General features: G+C 43.1%; 2 protein-coding genes across 2 annotated transcripts in view; one reads left to right on the top strand and one right to left on the bottom strand.

The window, feature by feature from the left end:
• Positions 1-10,355: 10,355 nt before the first annotated feature.
• LALBA (lactalbumin alpha) lies at positions 10,356-12,440 on the top strand. Its single transcript, XM_003793584.1, has 4 exons — positions 10,356-10,488; positions 10,923-11,081; positions 11,551-11,626; positions 12,380-12,440. The coding sequence occupies exons 1-4, from the start codon at positions 10,356-10,358 to the stop codon at positions 12,438-12,440; spliced, it is 429 nt and encodes a 142-aa protein (XP_003793632.1).
• Positions 12,441-16,561: 4,121 nt separating this feature from the next.
• The window catches only part of LOC100962795 (olfactory receptor 8S1), a 46,313-nt gene continuing 43,614 nt past the window's right edge, over positions 16,562-19,260 (bottom strand). Inside the window, exons 2-3 of the mRNA XM_003793642.1 lie at positions 18,995-19,260; positions 16,562-16,724 (exon numbers count right to left, since the gene is read on the bottom strand). Coding sequence (XP_003793690.1) covers positions 16,562-16,724; positions 18,995-19,260 — 429 coding nt within the window. The remainder of the gene's footprint in view (positions 16,725-18,994) is intronic.

Below are 19,260 nucleotides of genomic sequence, written 5' to 3'. Positions count from 1 at the left end.
GCCATTTTTTGGTTGCAGCCATCATTGTTGTTTGGCGGGTCTGGGCTGGATTCGAACCCGCCACCTTAGGTGTATGTGGCTGGCGCCTTAGCCAAACAACAACAGATGTTGAAATGGAGATTGGTGTGAAAGAAGTATACTGGGGAGCACTTTTGGAATTAACACGATGTGTTGGGGGGATGGAAGGCTGAAGGAAGTAAGATTGATCAGAGGGATATGTTGAACTATGGTGCAGTCACAACAGTGCTCAGCCAATCTCATAGGAAGTTGTGGAGCTGAGATGGCCCCACAGTTGTTCCTCACTGGGACAAAGGGGCTCTTTCCCTGAGAATAATTCTCAGGGAGGGACAAGCTATGTGTTACCAACAAGTAACCCATCCAGAAGAAGGGGTAGAATGAATGCTTTAAGCTTGAAAGGGGTGTAGGTAATCCAGTTGGTGCATCATAGCACCCACTCCTGTCCATTTGTGTGCTGTTTGGATCTACTTGCTTTGTATAAGTCCTGGAAGCAGCTTCTCCAGGATTTTAGTGACATCTTTTCATGGGGAAACTTAAAAAAAGTTTAGTGGTATGAAAGTTGTCAGAGTCAAAATGGATTCACTTATATAATTGTTATTATTTTGAGACAGAGTTTCACTCAATCAACCCTGGGGTTAAGTGCCATGATGTTGTGGCTCACAGCAACCTCAAACTCTTGGGCTCAAGCGATTCTCTTGCCTCAGCCTCGAAGTAGCTGGGACTACAGGAGCCCGTCCTAAGGCCTGGCTAGGTTTTTTTTTTATTTTTGGTAGTGATGGGGTCTTGCTCTTGCTCAGGTTGGTCTCAAACTCCTGGGCTCAGGTGATCTACCTACCTCAGGCTCCCAGAGTGCTAGGATTACAGGCATGAGCCGTGATGCCTGGCTGGAGTCACTTATATAGAAAGAAAGGAAGGAAGGAAGGAAGGAAGGAAGGAAGGAAGGAAGGAAGGAAGGGAGGGAAGGAAGGAAAGAAAGCCCTGACAAATTGAAGAAAGAGTTCTCATACTTTGATAACAAAACTATCACATAAGACCGCAGAAACTCCAACCTTGCACAAAGGCCAATCCAATCTTACATAAAAAATACTTCTGTGAGGACATCTGTCTGGCAACTGCTGGTCCAGCCCCAGAATGGCATCACTCTTGTTATTGATCCTTGTAGCCAAGGATAATCATTTCAAAACAATTATGTAATCCTCATTTTTCCTTGAAAAATCTGTCTTCCTTTATCTCCCTGAATATGCACATAGTTTATTATGACAGGTGTATTCCCATTGCAATACCCTGTTCCCCAATAATTATCTTTTTCTTTTAGAGTCTCTCTCTGTTACTTTGGTTGACAGTGGGATAAATCATAGCTCTCACTGCTGCAGCTCATCTCCAGGCTGCAACTGATACTTTTTGTCTTCCTCCTCTACTACTCATTCTCCACTTTTCTTATCCTTGTTCAGTATCTCTGTTGGTCTAGGCAGTTTACCTGGTGTTATGACTCAGGGAAAACCTGGTTATCTCTCCTCCTCAGGTTGTGATTGCTGTGCTTGTAATTTACCATGAAAATTGAGCAAGGAATTAGCAGGAGATTCTACAATGGGTCACACAGGTGCCAAATGTATTCTTCCTTGTCCCTCATCCTGATGATTAGGGTCAGTCATCTCTGCCAGGATGGTGACTCTTTCATGCCTGTTGATCTCTTGGCATGAGGAGTGTGAAGCGACCTGGTGGCAGCTGTAGCTTAAAGTTTAATAGGATTCCCATTAAGTCCCCCAGACCTGGGATCTAGGATTTCTTAGCCATAGAGCTCCAAGTTATAGGGATAGGAAGTGCAAACTTCCAAAGGTTCACTAGGAATGATGGTGACAAGGCAGTTTTATATCTACCTCTTGGTTCCCAGGTTCCCAGGTTCTGTAGATACAGCACCACACAGTGGTTATGTATCCTGAGGTCCCCCTCCCAGGCTATAGACTGGTACAGTTTGGAACTGGGCCACGCAGCAGGAGGTGAGCAGCAGCTCCCCATCACTGGCATCTCGCCTGAACCCAGGCTCCTGTCACATCTAATGCTGACATCCCATCCCTGGGAAAATTGTTTTCCATGAAACTGGACCCTGATGCCAAAAAGGTCGGGGACCGCTGATGTATACTATCCTGAAGGATGGCATCCCGTTCTCACAGTGTACCATCCAAGTCCCATTTAAAGCCTGCTGCTTTGGACCACTTCTGATACCGACTGTTTTAGGTCAAGGTTCTGGGGTAGAAATTTATATGCAGGAAATTTACTGGGAAAGTACTTGGCCTCAACATTTACGGGACGACGGGTTGAAGAAAGCAGAGTTGGCCAGAAGAAGCTGAATTATGATGTAGTCACAATAAAAGCTTCAGTTGACCCCATAAAAGCCTCTGGAGCTGGAATGGCCCTGAAAAATTGCCTCCACTGAGGGAAAATGGCTGGGTCTCTCTATCCACAGTGACCAGCCATTGGACATGAACTGCTCCTGGGAAGCAGTGGTAACTGTGGGCAAGGTGGCTTTTTTCAACAGAAAGAGCTAGGGCCGGGTGAGGTGGGTCAGGCCTATAATCCCAGCACTCTGGAAGGCTGAAGCGGGTGGATTGCTTAAGCTCACAAGTTCAAGACCAGCTGAGCAAGAGTGAGACCCTGTCTCTAAAAATAGCTGGGCTTTGTGGTGGGCACCTGTAGTGCCAGCTACTTGGGAAGCTGAGGCAAGAGGATCTCTTGAGCCCAAAAGTTTGAGGTAGCTGTGACCTACGATGCCACAGCACTCTACCAAGGGCAACAAAAACAAAGGAAGTTGTTTCTCCTGACTTGCCCTCATGACTGAATATTTGTTATTTTTTTTCTGAGTTCATAGTTGGTTAATTTAATCTGTGGGAATTTCAAGGATCTCCAAGGAAGCTTCAGTGTCTTCTACATCCCAGTTTAATTTACTTTCCCGGCTTGAATTTTCTTGACTGCTGTGATTATATGAACATGAACTTCAGACCCGAGTGAGAATATGCCAATAATTTTATATTCTCATAGGAGAACATTTCTGCTATCCTTGTTGTTAATGGTTTTATGCCCTGGCAGAGGCAGACATCTTTTCTGGCAGTTGCCCTTTGCTAGAAGCCAAATAGCTAAAAGAAAGAGCTTATTTACTCACTTTTGGAAATGAAATGATTATATACCTAGAAATCCCCAAATACTAGTGAAAAAAAAAGACAATATAAGATATTTTGGTAAGGTGGCTGTGTGGAAGATACATTTGCAAGAAAGTCCTGGGTTTTGTACTGTGTATAAGTACTCAGAAATAGAAAGGGAAGAATTTCTCATTCACAAGAACAACACAAGTGTCACATTTTTAGGGATAAATTTTATTTATTTATCTTTTTGAGACAAGGTCTTGCTCCATCACCCAGGCTGAAGTGCAGAGGCCTGATCATATCTCACTGCAGCTTTCAACTCCTGGGCTCAAGTGATCTTCCTGCCTCAGCTTCCTAAATAGCTCGGAATAGAGGCACCTGCCACCACACCTGGTTGATTTTTAAGTGTTTTGTAGAGATAGGTTGGTTCTCTTTATGTTGCTCAGGCTGGTCTTGAATTCCTGAGCTCAAGGCATTTTCCTACCTTGGCTTCCTAAAAGTTACTGAGAATTACTGTGTTTGGCCTTCAAAATAAATTTAATAAAAAAGGCACTGAATCATATGACAAGCACTATAAAATCTTACTGAAGGGTGTAAAATAAGATCTGAACAAAGGAAAATACATATATCCTGGGATTTAAAATTTACTGTTATAAAAAGTTACCTTTCCAAGAATCATTGTGTATATTGTAAATAATTCCAATTCAAATCTCAACAGGCTTTTGGTGAAATTGATAAGGTCTATTAAAGTTTGTATAAAATTTGTATGATAAGGTCTATTTAAATTTGTATGAAAAAATTGACAAGGTCTATTAAAATTGCAATAGGGAAGCATATTTTGAAAAGGGCTAGCATTATAAAAGTATGAGAGGCATGCCGATATGGTAAGATACTGACAGTGGGTGAATCTACAGGAAGGTATGTAGGAGTTTATTATAATATTTTAACTTGTTTTTGAAAATAAAAAGTTTATTCTTCTTTCCAAAAAAGAGAATAACAAGGAAGATTTGTCATGCTAGATATCAGAACATACCAAAAGGCCACTACAATGAAATCAGGACATTATTTGTGTTAGAATAGACTCATAGGAACAAGTTAAAAAGAAGGGAGAACCCAGAAAGAATTGCAGACAGATTAAAAAATTTTAAATGAACAGCAAAATGATATGTATTCATATAAATACAATAAATGATATAAACGTGGACTGATGTATGGTAGATTGTTCATATGAATAACAGGATGAGGTGAGGCAGGGAAGAAAGGAGGAATCTAATCCAAAAAGGAAAGGAAAAAGTGCCATGTGAACCAAAAGTAGGATGCAAGATTCTATTAAAGGTGGTGATAGAGGCTCGGCACCTGTGGCTCGAGTGGCTAAGTCGCCAGCCACATATACCTAAGGTGGCAGGTTCGAATCCAGCCTGGGCCCCCCAAACAACAATGATGGCTGCAACCAAATAGCCAGGCATTGTGGCGGGCGCCTGTGATCCCAGCTACTTGGGAGTCTGAGGCAGGAGACTCGCTTGAGCCCAGGAGTTAGAGATTGCTGTGAGCTGTGATGCTACGGCACTCTACCAAGGGTGACGGCTTGAGGTTCTGTCTCAAAAAAAAAAAAAAAGTTAAAAAACAAAAGGTGGTGATAGAAAGTGGTATAAAGATATGTTTATTTAAAAACACATACTTTAGGCTGGTTGTGGTGGCTCACGCCTGTAATCCTATCACTCTGGGAGGCAGGTGGATCACCTTAACTCAGAAATTGGAGACCAGCCTGAGCAAGATCCAGACCCTGTCTGTACTAAAAAGAGAAAAATTATCAGACAAATGGAGAGCAAAAACAGAGAAAGACTCCCTATTTAACAAATGGTGCTGGGTGAACTGGCTGATGACCTGTAGAAGACTGAAACTGGACCCCCATCTTTCGCCATTAACAAAAATTGACTTTCACTGGATAAAAGATTTAAACTTAAGACATGAAACTATAAAAATACTAGAAGAGAGTGCGGGGAAAACACTTGAAGAAATCAGCCTGGGAGAATATTTTCTGAGGAAGACCCCCCAGGCAATTGAAGCAACACCAAAAATACATTACTGGGATCTGATCAAACTAAAGAGCTTTAGCACAGCCAAGAGCACAGTAAGTAAAGCAAACAGACAACCTTCAGAATGGGAGAAGATTTTTGCAGGTTATGCTTCCGACAAATGTCTGATAAATAGACTCTACAGAGAACTCAAACTAATCAATAAGAAAAGAATAAATAACCCCATTTCTATGTGGGCAAGAGACCTGAACAGAAACTTCTCTGATGAAGACAGGCGCATGGCCTACAAACACATGAAAAAATGCTTATCATCCTTAATCATCAGAGAAATGCAAATCAGTACCACTTTGAGATATCATCTAACTCTGATAAGATTAGCCCATATCACAAAATCCCAAACCTGAGCTCACAGGTTCTAGACCAGATTGAGCAAGAGTGAGACTCTTGTCTCTAAAAATAGCCGGGCATTGTGGTGGGTGCCTGTAGTCCCAGCTACTCAGGAGGCTGAGGCAAGAGAATAGCTTGAACTCAACAGTTGGAGGTTGCTATGAGCTGTGACACAACGGCATTCTGCCAAGGCTGACACAGTGAGACTGTCTCAAGAAAAAAAAAAAGAAGCAAAGTTTTATTTGAATGAAGAAAAAGAATAAAAGAAAGTAGTGATGAGTATAGATAGATTCTTCCAAAGAGTGGAAAAGGGTCCCCCTGGTGAGTGAGAGGAGGAGACCCCACACAAAAGCAATACACAAATATACATACTTTCATCCCAATTCCTCCTACATTCATCTGTAAGGATTCCCACTGGTTCCCCTTAAGGCCTTCAGGCAGGCTGTCCCAGTTTCATAGGTTGTGCATTACCTCAGCTGTCACATAACTCCAATTTTCTTTATTCTGTTATCAATAATTATTAACTTATTTTACTAGTGATGGTATGGTATCAAAAATCATTTTACAACAAAGACATTTGCACCAGAATGTTTATTGCAGCCTAATTCATAACAGCCAAGACATGGAGACAGCCCAAGTGCCCATCAACCCGTGAATGGATTAACAAATTGTGGTATATGTACACCATGGAATAGTATGCAGCCAGAAGAAAGAGGGAGACTTGGGCAGTGCATGTGGCTCAAATGAGTAGGGTGCCAGCCCCATATACCCGGCCCTGGCCAAAAACTACAAAAAATAAAAATAAAAATAAAAAAAGAGAAAAATTAGCCAGACATTATGGTGGGTGCCTGCAGTCCCAGTTACTCAGGAGGCTGAGGCAAGAGGATTGCTAGAATTCAGGAGTTTGAGGTTGCCCTGAGCTACGACACCACAGCATTCTACCCAGGGAGGCACAATGAGACTCAGTCTCAAAAAACAACAACAAAAAACCAACAACCCCTTAACACACATTTTATAAATTAAGAATAAAAACTCTATTAAGATTTACAAGGGCCAGGTGCAGTGGCTCACGCCTGTAATCCTAGCATTCTGTGTGACCAAGGTAGGTGGATTGCTTGAAATCATGAGTTAGAGACCAACCCAAAGTCAGCAAAATCAAGACTCCAGACTTTACTAAAAATGGAAAAACTGAGGCAAGTGGATCGCTTGATCCCAAGAGTTGGAGGGTGCTATGATGCCATGGCACTCTACTCAGGGAGAAAGCTTGAGAATTTGTCTCAAAAAAACCAAAAGATTTATATAGAAATTTTATTATCTTTTTAGTACCTACAAGTGTATCAGTTTGTTTTAGTTAAAAGGTAACCAAAAAGGTAAAAAAAAATATTTTTTGAAGCAGAGTCTCAGTATGTTGCCCTTGGTAGAGGGCTGTGGTGTCTTAGCCCACAGTGACCTCAGACTCCTGGGCTCAAGAGATTCTCTTGCCTCAGCCTCCCAAGTAGCTGGGACTACAGGTGCTTGCCATAATGCCTGGCTGTTTTTTGTTGCAGTTGTCATTGTTGTTTAGCAGGCCCTGGTTGGGCTCGAACCCGCCAGCCCTGGTGTATGTGGCCAGCGCCATAACCACTGAGCAACAGGCACAGAGCCCAAAAAGGTAAAATTTATTTTAGTTAATATGTATATATTTTTATTGAATCATAGCTGTGTACGTTAATGCAATCATGGGGTACAATGTGCTGGTTTTATATACAATTTGAAATATTTTCATCAAACTGGTTTAATTAGTTAATATATTTTAAAGTCATTTGTGTGTTGTTATTTACATTTGCATAATTGCATTTCTTTGTTGATAATATTACTAATTTGTAAGTGTGAATCAATGGTTCATTTAAGCATAAGTTATAGAAATATATAAAATGCAAATGCAACAATTCAAAATAATCCCAATTTAATTGAAAGCAGGCTTTGATGTAAGGTAGAGTGCAAATCTGTAGTGCTCAGTGACTTGGCAAGGATTTTTGTACAAGCAGCTAAAAAGGGAAAGTGCCAACTGAAATCACTCCTCCAAATCTTTTTTTTTTTTCTTTTTTTTTTAGGGACAGAGTCTCACTATGTTGCCCTCAGAAGAGTGCTGTGGCATCACAGCTCACAGCAACCTCTAGCTCCGGGGCTTAGGCAATTCTCTTGCCTCAGCCTCCTGAGTAGCTGGGACTACAGGTGCCCACCACAACACTTGGCTATTTTTTTTTGTTTCAGTTTGGCTGGGGCTAGGTTTGAACCCACCACCCTCGGTATATGGGGTCGGTGCCCTACTCACTGAGCCACAGGCACCACCCCACTCCTCCAAATCTTAATTGCTTTAATAAACCCTCTAATAAAAACTTTGGGTTTCAAGTCCAAGATCTAAGTTTCATTGTCTACCTACTGATAATTTCCCTGAATTATGGGAGGAAGAATAAGGTGAAGATGTTAACTGTAAGAAGTAGTGATCGATAGTCTTGTAGCCCTCAGGGTGTTCTCTCCAAGTGGTGGCTGTAGGCTCGGTCTATAAACTACCACTCACCTATAAACATAAACTACAGTTTCAGAAGGCAAATGTGCTTTGAAACAGATGCTTCTGATTTTTTGATTTTTAAAAAACTTCTAAAGAGATGATTCCCTGTTTTAGAAAACGATTTTTACCACAGCATCTGAGAGAATGAACATAGCTTTCTGGCATATTTCTGAAAAAAGAACCCAAGAAATCATGCTATTAGGCTCTTCAACACCTTGATTCAGAACCTTGGCCTCTATGCAGAGTACTTTCCCCCATTACCTGTGTTTATGCCTTCCCGGATACTTCCTCATTCAGTTCTGCAATGATGGCTGGCTGTCCTCCCAAGAGTCTACACCTTCTCTGAATGTTTGCAGTTGTTCCCATTAGACACTTTCTATTCTCCTTTATCCCGATGACCCCGGAAACCCTACTTTACAACCATTTCTGGGGAAGTAATGGTTCCTCTTGCCCAAGGCACATTTATTTTCTTTTCTGCACTTAGTTGTGATTGCTGACCTGTGTGCTGAACTTTCATTGCTTACGGCAGAAGGCAGAGGTACAATCAAATTATACGCAAACAGGCTGCTGCCTTAGGTCTTGACTTGGCTGGAAATGTAGAAAGCCCCTGTGATTCTTAAGATGCTGGCCTGCCATTTTACTCTATTGTACTTAGTCCATAGCCCAGGGAAGCAGGCAATTATGCAAGACTCCACTATCAGAACAGACCTCAGAACTAGCATTTTTTTACTGGTCCCTCTCCCACACGGTACAAGGTCATCGTTTCACTACCAGCCATATTCTCAACAAAAACTTGCTAGGTGTGATAGAATTCCTGTTCCCGCTGTGTGCCCTTCCAATGCCTCTGGGTGGAATAAGGGGAAATGTCGTGGCAGCATTTTTCCTGTGCTTCTGAATATGCATCTCCCTGTTATCAGGCTTGCTGCTCGTTCCTCTTGGCACACCAAGATCTTCCACACTGGTTTCACTTGCGCCGCTTGGTATACTGGTTATCCATGCTACAGAAGACAGATTAAACTGCAAAGAATTGTTCCTGATTCTGAAGGCATAACGAGATAACAATTTGGAAGGTCTTCCTTTGTAAGTCATAAATAGTTTGATTGGGATAAATAATCCCTGACATGTAAGAAATCAGGTTTAGATATGGGAATAAGGAGGCTGAGCCCTGGCACCAAGGAGGCTCCCGGGTACTGACACCATGGCGTGATGCTTGATGGCAGCAAACTGAAAGAATTACTTAGAACTACTGTCCTCAACTCTACTTGTTTGGAGACATCATCCTTATAGCTTAGAATGAGAAATAAATTTGCTTTATAAGCTCCAGATACTGCTTGCTCAGTCTTACAGTACTTGAAGTCTGATCCTCCCATTGGCGTAGGTCACTCTTGTCACAACTTTCTGTGGCCAACTGTGAGGCTGACTGCAAGTTCTTCTACTAATGAACAAATCTATTACAAGTTCTTAGTCTCAGATTTACACAATGTCTAAATGCTACTGTAGTATCTGGTTATTTATAGTAAGGGGTGGTTTGGGGTAGGGAACCTGATAATTAATAGGTCCTACGACAGCTGGGTATCATCATACATGCTTTTCACATTACCTGTGTCCCTGAAGTAGGAAGTCAGGAATGATGTTCTATCTAATTCACAGTCCATATCCCCACAGTCTACTCCTGTCTCTGAGCCCTCAGCCATGGACCACCATGTCAAGGGACTCTTCTGGGCTTTGTTCCACAGCTGGGTTGGCTGGACAAGTGCCAGCTCTGATCCTGGGACCATGGCAGTTAATGACACACACTCCTTTTCCATATTCTGTATTTCCCTTTCTTGGGGGGAGCAGAGGGAAGTAGGCCAGGGACCCTTATTACATTTTCCGATGGACTCATTTGTATTGCCCCTGAGGCCTCCTTTGTTCCTAAGGTAGCTGGTGACACCTTGCTTCCTAGAACCAACCCTACAAGAAACAAAGGGATAACAAAGCCAAATGGGAAATAGGATCACACTTAGAACTCTTTCTGGGTAGAGAACAATTAGGGGAGGGGAAGGAGAAGTAGGGTGAATTACGGAAGGAAGGAAGCTGGCAGGCTCGATGCTTCTGTCTTGGCATCTCCAGCCTCCCTCTCATCCTCTTCCTGGTTATAGGGCCAAGGCCTCTGAAGCTTTCTGCATGAATAAAAGAAGGTGAAACTGAGTGATACCCTCATTTCAGGTTCTCAGGGCAGCCAAAATGATGTCCTTTGTCCCTCTGCTCTTAGTAACCATTCTGTTTCCTGCCATCCAGACAGAGGAACTTACAAAATGTCAGCTGTACCCGATGCTGAAAGACCTGAATGACTACAGAGGCATCACTATGCCTGAATGTGAGTCCCCTGCTCCCGTGTTTCTTCCCATTCCTTTTCTGCTTCTCTGCTCTGTCCTCCTTTTCTTCCCCTTCTCTCGTCCACTTTCACATAAGTATCTAATCACTTGTCTTCATTGCTTGTATGTATACTCTTTTATTCCATTTGTTCTCCTATCCTTCCTTTCTCCCATGTTCTGACCTTTTCTGAAACTCCTCATCTCATCCGGGTACTCTGTGCTTTGGCATCTTTGGAGACTGGATAGAAAGCATTTTTCTTTTTTTCTTTCTTTCTTTTGTTTGGCCGGGGCCGGGTTCAAACCCGTCAACCTCGGTACATGGGGCCGGCGCCCTACCCAGTGAGCCACAGGTGCCGCCCTAGAAAGCATTTTTCTTTCCGTCAATTATACTGATCCTGGGCATCTCTGTGACATCTCTTTTTCATTTTTCCCTTAGGGATGTGTACTTTATTTCATACAAGTGCTTTTAACACAGGAGCCATAGTCCAAAATGATGGAAGCACAGAATATGGACTCTTCCAGATTAGTGATAAGCTTTGGTGCAAAAGCAAGCAGACACCTCATTCAAGGAACATCTGCGGCATCTCCTGTGACAGTGAGTAGCTTCTGTTATATAACTGTGTTTCTCTGGAGCCTGCCCCTGGGATAATCTTTTTGGTGTCAAGCACATGTCTGGGTTCAATGCCTTGGTTGGACTCCACAAAAAATTGTGGGACTTGAATTGACAGTTCTGAGTAAGAAACTGTTTAGATTTTTCATAATCACTAAATTCCTAGATGGTTTCCTGAAGTCCACGGGTAAACTATTTGAAATTTGGTACTCTGCTTTTCAGAGTTTATAATTCCTCCAAAGATGTACCAGGGAAGTGAAGCAAGTCCCTAAGCTAAGACCAAACTAAGACTCGGGGGAGACATTACTGTATTGGTCTTTTCATACAGAAAGACCTTGAGTTCAGAGAAGAACGAGACCCACTGGGTCCAGGGAATAGGGGAAATCATTACCTCCTTACCTTTATGGATAATACTTCTTAGCTCTCTAATTTCGTTCCCTGCAACTCCTGACAGAGCTCCTGGATAATGACCTTACTGATGACATTAAGTGTGCCAAGAAGATCCTGGACATCAAAGGAATTGACTACTGGTAAATCCTCATTCTATTTTCTACTTCCCCAGCTCTTTCTCCTAACCCATTAACCCAGTATCACTTTCAGCTCTATCTCCTGCTCATTTAATCTAGAATGTAGTCTCTAAAACAAAACTCATTTAACAGACTCAGTTTACACTTTTAAGCCTCCCTTGTTTCATTCCTATGTAGCAACTTTCCTAATGAGGGGATGTCTAATTCCACTTGTTTATTCCTATACCCTAAAGTAATCCCTTGGTATCATTGCACATCTTTTCTTTTTCCTTCCTTCCTTCCTTCCTTCCTTTCCTTTTTTTGAGACAGAGTCTCACTCTAATGCCCTGACTAGAGTGCAGTGGCATCATAGCTCACAGCAACCTCAAGCTCTTGGGCTCAAGTGATTCCCTTGCTTCAGTTTTTCTATTTTTAGTAGAGACGACATCTCACTATTGCACAAGCTGTTCTCGAACGCCTGAGCTCAAGCAATCCACCTGGCTCGGCCTCCCAGCATGCTCAGATTACAGGCATGAGCCACTGCGCTCAGCCTGCACATATTTTTAGCCCTACAGTTTTCTTGCATTATGTTTTTATAGACCCTACCCTGCTATGTGGTGCTGTGTGGCTTAGTGTCCCTTGTTATCTATCTAGGAAAGTCTTACTGTATTTCTCATCCACACTCTTCCACCTCAGCCCTCCTGGGGATGTAACTAGACAGAAACCCAAGCTAAGATCCAGTCACACAACTCACCTTGTGCCCTTCTTCATTATCAGGTTGGCCCATAAACCACTCTGCACTGACAGGCTGGAACAGTGGCGCTGTGAGGAGTTGTGAGCATCTGCTATCCTGGCCATGCCTGCCCTCTCTATGCTCCTGGAATGCCTCTTCCCCAATGCTACCTCACTTTGCTCCTTTCTACCCTCTGGAAACTGTCTCTGAGCCCTGAGCCCTGTATCAACACCACTAGACTCTTGAGAACTATTCTCCAGGAATGCATAGCTGGTCACTGGATTTTAGAACTTCCATTAGTGCCCCTGATGGCACTTTCACTACAGCAACAGATTCCACTGCTGTTCTGAATAAAGGGCCTATTTGAAGTCACAGGCTGTATTTTCTTCCTGGAGGCAAGGGGAGAAAATAGGGTAAATGGGTGGCCACTTGCTATCTCTGAAGTAGGCTGAACTTGCATCAGAAAGATGTGGGTTACTTAGGGTAATAATTCAATAAACTGTAATCGATCACCTAGTACATTCAAAGAACTATAGAGGGATCCAAGTTTGGCTAAAGGGGCCTTTCCCCTCAAAGACTAATAGGAGAGGGCGGTGCCTATGGCTCAGTGAGTAGGGCGCCAGCCCCATATACCGAGGGTGGTGGGTTCAAACCTAGCTCCAGCCAAACTGCAACCAAAAAATAGCCAGGAGTGGCAGACACTTGTGGTTCTAGCTACTCGGGAGGCTGAGGCAGGAGAATCGCCTAAGCCCAGAAGTTGGAAGTTGCTGTGAGCTGTGTGACGCCACAGCACTCTACCGAGGGTGACAAAGTGAGACTCTGTCTCTAAAAAAAAAAAAAAAAAAGAGAGAATAATTGGAGAGATAATATAAACATTAATAAATAGCTATAATAAAAAGGAATAGTGTTATAAGCATCATAGGAGTGGTTACAGAGGTGCCCTTGGCATTCACAAGAGGAAAGATAATTTATATTTGGAGGGAATGTTAGAAAAATGATCATGAAAGGGAGCATTGAAGCTGGTTTTGAAGAATGGGTGGGATTTTGACAGGTAGAGATGTGGAGTGGGAAAAGAACAGCATGGATGGGGACCCAAGAATCTGAAATGGGTGACTTGAAGGCTTTGAGGAGTTTCTTTATCCTTCATGAAGAGCTGTGCAAGGAACTCTCTCTGTTTCTCTGGAAACTGGAGATAGAACAGAAACCCTTGCAGTCAGCTCAGGGATTATTAAGAATCTGAGGACCTAGAATCCTTTTGTTTGAACCCTCCCCTCTATTATTTCTTCTTTCTCTTTGCTTGTTTTTAAGGAGGATGTTTGCAGAATATTATTTATTCCAATAATTATGGGATTTGTGAAAGAGGAAGAATCAGGAGATTTGGGTCCTAAAGTCTATTTCTACTAACTCACTGATGGTCTGAATCTGGGCAAGTCATCTCCCTTCTCTGTGCCTCAATTTCCTCATCTTAAAATGAGGGTTTGGGGGCTGGCCATGGTGGCTCATGCCTGTAATCCTAGCACTCTCGGAGGCCAAGGCAGGAGGATTGCTTGAGCTCAGAAGTTCAAGACTGGCCTGAGCAAGAGTGAGACCCTGTCTCTACTAAAAATAGAAAAACAGAGGCAAGAGGATTGCTTAAGCCCAGGAGTTTAAGGAGTTCGGGAATGAGCTATTGTGCTGCCACGGCACTCTACCCAGGGCAATAGAGTGAGACTCTGTCTCAAAAAATTAAAAAAAAAAAAAGAAGGTTTTGGTCTTGATGGTTTTCTGAGATCATTTCCTGCTTTGATAATCCAGCTTTCCAAAACCACAATTTAATTTTTCATATTTCTGAATTAATGGTGAATGAAATTTTCAGCCTCTTTCTGTCTTCCTTGCCATTCTAAGATGTCCAATACCGCTAATTCCACTCCTCTCACCCCAGTACCCTCTGGGAGTTTAGACACACATGCTTCCTTTGTCTCAGACACCATCAGCTTCCAAACAAAGTCCCCAAAATTAAGGCTTAGGGAACTCGTAGGGGCAGACAAGGGGTGGGGAGGCCATCCCCCCTTCCCACATCCAATGGGAACAAACTTCCAGGAAATACTGTGGTATCAGTCACATCATTTTAGTGTGGATTTGAACACAATGTGATGCATCTCCTGGGGAAGTTGCATATTATTCCCCCAAAAAACCTTCCCCTAAATCTTCAGGGTTTCAGAAGTAAAGCCTGTGTATGAGTGTGTGAGAGGGGGCATTGGAGTCAAATGGCCATTCTTCCTGCTGAACTCACACATCTACTTCTTACCTATCAACCTGCCTCAGCTACATCTTCTGAAAGCCACACACTACAGAAAATATGAGGGATCAGCTCCATCAAGTGGCTAGAGCAGAAACACAACTGAAGTTAGGACTGCATTGCACAGCCCGTGCCTCTGGCCCTCGTCCTACATAGATAGGGAAAGTTCACTTATGAGTACGTACATATATACCCATCTATGAGGCCATGATCTTTTTTTTTTTTTGAGACAGAGCCTCAAGCTGTCCCCCTGGGTAGAGTGCTGTGGCATCACACTCACAGCAACCTCCAACTCCTGGGCTCAAGCGAGTCTCCTGCCTCCGCCTCCCAAGTAGCTGGGACTACAGGCACCCGCCACAACACCCAGCTATTTTTTGGTTGCAGCCGTCATTGTTGTTTGGCAGGTCCGGGCTGGGGATTCGAACCCGCCACCTTAGGTGTACGTGGCTGGCGCCTTAGCCGGTTGAGCTATAGGCGCCGAGCCAAGGCCATGATCTTAAAGAGCCTTTGCTGAAGGAGTCTGACAATAAGAGATTTATCTGTAGAGAAGATCTAAGCCTGAGGGTCAGAAGATTAAGAATAGATAGAAGCCAGGGAGCTGGTGCAGAGGCAGTCTTTTTAAAAATGCCTATGAGGTTAAATTGGCTAACTCATCCTAGGAAAAGTGCTACATACCTCATTACTGAGAATCACGATGGTCACCTTCAAAGGTGTCAGAGTGCAGACCATTCACTGAGCTTTGTGTGAGAAGGACTCAGGATGGTGCCCAACACCATGGAGTCTCCTATCATGATTTCTCTTCCCTGCTACATTGCTCTGACACCTATCTTGTTATGAAGGCAGATTTTATTAGATAAAATCCAATATTCCTTTTCATATGTTTATCTCACCCCACCTTCTCTCTCATTTTTCTTTTTTTTTTTTTAAGACAGAGTCTCCCTTTGTCAGCCTCGGTAAAGTACCATGGTGTCACGGCTCACAGCAACCTCAAACTCTTGGGCTTAAGTGATTCTCTTGCCTCAGCTGCCCAAGTAGCTGGGACTACAGGCACTGGCCACAATGCCCAGCTATTTATTTATTTATTTATTTGGTTGTTACAGTTGTTTTAGCTGGCCTGTGCTGGGTTTGAACCTGCCACCTTTGGTGTATGTGGCTGGCGCCATAACCACTGTGCCATGGACATGGAGGCTCTCTCTCATTTTCTTAAGTTTATCTATTAGATGACAGGATTTACTATACACCTGAGACAGAGAAGCTATTAGACAGAGGTTTTGCTCTTGAGAACTTTATACTTTTGAAGGGAATACCCATCTCTTCCCATTTCCTACAATTGTGCAAGAGAGAGAAAAAAGTCCTCAGATGGATCCACGTTCACTCTTTCATCCATTTCTTAATTTGTCAACAAATGGTTATTGAGGATTTGCCATTTGCTAGGGTCTATTTTAGGTGTTAAACTTGTTAAAAATGAAGACAGGAGACACATTCATTTTATTTATTTCTTCCAAGTTATTATGGAGATGTAGCTCTTTCCAGGGGTCTTTCAGGATGGGAGCAAAGTGGAAGTTGGGTCTCCCGGTGCCAAGCTGGGACTTTCCCAGAATGCGGTAAGATATTTACCAGTGGTCTTTCCTGCACAGACAAAAGGAAAAGGGAGAAGGAGAAGCAGAAAGAGGAGGGGTAAAAAGGTCCAGAAATGAGAGAAAAGAGTAACAGTTGTAGAAATGGCCAACGAAGACCTGGAGATCTTCTTGTGGAGTGCCTGGGCCCCCTGAGGAGGGGAGCCACCTGTTCTGTGGTGGTTTCTCTGTGTTTCTTGGAAGGAAACAGGGCACCGGAGGGCACTCTGTTTTGGAATGGGGTGAATGCAGAGATAGCTGAGTGCTGGTAGCTATTCCTGCCTCTTCTTTACCCCATATCTTTTTCTTCTGGTAAGACGGGAGAGCCTGGGTTAGAAGGTAAGCCTAGACTTCCTGGCCAGCATCCTCTTCAGAGCTGTCTTCACCTCCTGGTTCTTCAGACTGTAAATGAGGGGGTTTAGCATCGGGGTCACCACACTGTACTGCACAGACAGCACTTGCTCCAGGGCTGAGCCGGATGCTGGAGTCATGTACCTTGAAGGGAATTGCACAAAGAGGCAATTGATGACATTGTCACATTGAGGACAATACCGTTGGCAGCCCTGGTCCATCCCATGTCTGCAAAGACTCTGCAAAGACTTCAGAGCTGAGTTGACTATCTCTGGTGGCAGCCTCAATCATTTTTGCCTTCAAATGCCTCCAAACATGAGTGACCTTACACAGAAAGTTATAGGAGTTACCATGAGAAGAAGAAAGTTCTGTAGCATGTCAAGGGCTGCAGGTTAGAACTAATAAAGATGATTTCATGCATTTCCATAGGACTTCACACTCTTCAAAGCATGGCTCCTTAATAGTTGTGATAGTAATATGAGAGAATTTTCTGTTTTTCCCCTGTATGTGCAGCAATACCAACACACTATGTTCTCAGCTTGTGATAACTGATCTTATGCATGCTTAGTCCAAACTCCGTATTGCTCCCAACATTTATGGCTCTTGGAATTACCCTCACAATCATAGCATGTTATTTTTATAATGCCTACTGGAATAAACATTTGTGCTTTTAGTTGCATCTTTCTTTGGTTTGGAAAATAAGCCCAAACTGGTAAAATGGGAGATGAAAACATGTTAAGCATAAGATAATTCTAAAACAAAATTAAAAATGTGGGTATATTTTGCTAAGTAGCACTGTAGTATTTCTCAGAACAGCATTGTTGTTATTATTTTTTGCAATGGCACCATCATCAATGGAATAAGTATAGACTATTCCAAGAACTTTTTTTGTGGGCTTTGATGCATTTTGTTATAAAAGATAGCATTTTTTTCTAAAGGCAGTGTCTCCCCCTGTCACCCAGGTTAGAGTGCAGGAGCACAATCATAGCTCAGTGTAACCTTGGACTCCTGGGCTCAAGTGATTTTCCTACCTCAGCTTCCTGAGTAACTGGCACTATAGGCACCTGCCACTTTGCCTGGCTAATTTTTCTTATTTTATTTTTATTTTTTGTAGAGATGGGGTCTCATTATGAGGCTGGTCTCAAACTCCTGGGGTCAAGCGATCCTCCTACCTTGGTTTCCCAAAGTGCTGGGATTACAGGTGTGAGTCACAGCATACAGAGTGTTTTTCATCATTGAACTTATCCCTGCTAACAATTCTACAATGTAGGTATTTATGCCTCTTATGGTGCTATTAGGAAACTGAGATAGAGGGAGATAAAAAGATTTGTCCACAGCTTAGGTAAGCTCACCTGGACTAGTTCCTTTCCTTATAATCCATTTCCACCCCATAACTTCTGTCTGAGTCACAAGCAGGCAAGGAAAGCATTTGGCACAGACACGAATTCTTCAGTCTCCTAGGGAGGGAACACTCATCAGCTAGAGGTGTTCATGATTGATTGAGAGAAGCATGGTAGGAAAGAACATGAATCTTTGTTCAACTTATGACTCCATCACCAGTTTATTCTGAGCCTGTCAAGATTATCTGGTTACTCCCCAAACTCAGGTTCTTTACCTGAAACTGAGTTACTAACATCTCTCTTGTGGTGTGATACATATTAAAATTGAACTTGAGGCTGGGCGTGGTAGCTCCTGCCTGTAATCTTAGCATTCTGGGAGGCCAAGGTGGGTGGATCCTTTGAGCTCAGGAGTTTGAGACCAGCCTGAGCCTGAGTGAGATCCTGTCTCTACTCAAAATAGAAAAGCTAGCTGGGCATTGTGGCATGTGCCCATAGTCTCCACTACTTGGGAGGCTAAGGCAAGAGAATCACTTGAGCCCAAGAGTTTGAGGTTATGGTGACTATGATGCCATGGCACTCTACCCACTGTGAAAAAGTGAGACTCTGTCTCAAAAAAAATAAATAAATAAATAAAATTGAGCTTGACAACATAAAGCAGCTGGTGTACAGCAGGTGCCTAATAAATAGCTGTAACATAAACAAACTTGGGGGACCTCATCTTCCAGTAGGAAAGAAAGATGGCATCTGTTTCAAGGATAGGTTTTATTTTTGTGGCTAGCACCTAAATAAAAATCTACTAAAAGTTCTCTGATTTTTTTTTTCAGTATTCCCAAATCATAGGTTAATAAAGCAGGAAAATCTTTGTCTAAGCTCATTTTTCAGAACAGACAATTGAGGCCTCAGAAAGAAAATGGATTCTTTACAATTCACACAGCAGGTCCCCAGCAGAGCTGGTGCTAGAGGCTAGGCCTTTTGGATTTCCTGCTACTCGGCTGAGCTCTGTTCTACAGACCAATGCCATGGCAGGGTGAGGAACACCCAACACTTACATCCAGGAGGAATAGCATGACTTACCTGGAACATCCTGAGCCATAGAAGATGACAAGTACCAGGAAATGCGAAGAGCAGGTGGAAAAGATCTTGCTCCGACCTGCTGCGGAATTGACCCTCAAGGCTGTCGTGATGATGCGGCTGTAGGAGCCCAGCAACAGGATGATGTTGCTGAGGCCCAGGACCACCATGGTGGTCAGCATGGAGGCGATGCTCGCGTGGGGGTCAGAACAGGCCAGCAAGAGCACTGGAGGAAGCTCGCAGGCAAAACTGCGGACGAGGTTGGGGCC

Source organism: Otolemur garnettii, unplaced genomic scaffold (assembly GCF_000181295.1).
Source record: "Otolemur garnettii isolate 467f Iridium unplaced genomic scaffold, OtoGar3 scaffold00070, whole genome shotgun sequence".
Taxonomy (NCBI): Eukaryota; Metazoa; Chordata; class Mammalia; order Primates; family Galagidae; genus Otolemur; species Otolemur garnettii.
The sequence above is the reverse complement of the archived record's forward strand: the minus strand, read 5'-3'. Positions and strand labels throughout refer to the sequence as shown.

Excerpts from the sequence above, each read along its gene's own strand:
- LALBA (XM_003793584.1), top strand. The coding sequence starts at position 10,356 with ATGATGTCCTTTGTCCCTCTGCTCTTAGTAACCATTCTGTTTCCTGCC. Across the intron at positions 11,082-11,550 it reads CTGCGGCATCTCCTGTGACA|AGCTCCTGGATAATGACCTT; the intron begins GTGAGTAGCTTC and ends AACTCCTGACAG. Across the intron at positions 11,627-12,379 it reads ATCAAAGGAATTGACTACTG|GTTGGCCCATAAACCACTCT; the intron begins GTAAATCCTCAT and ends CTTCATTATCAG.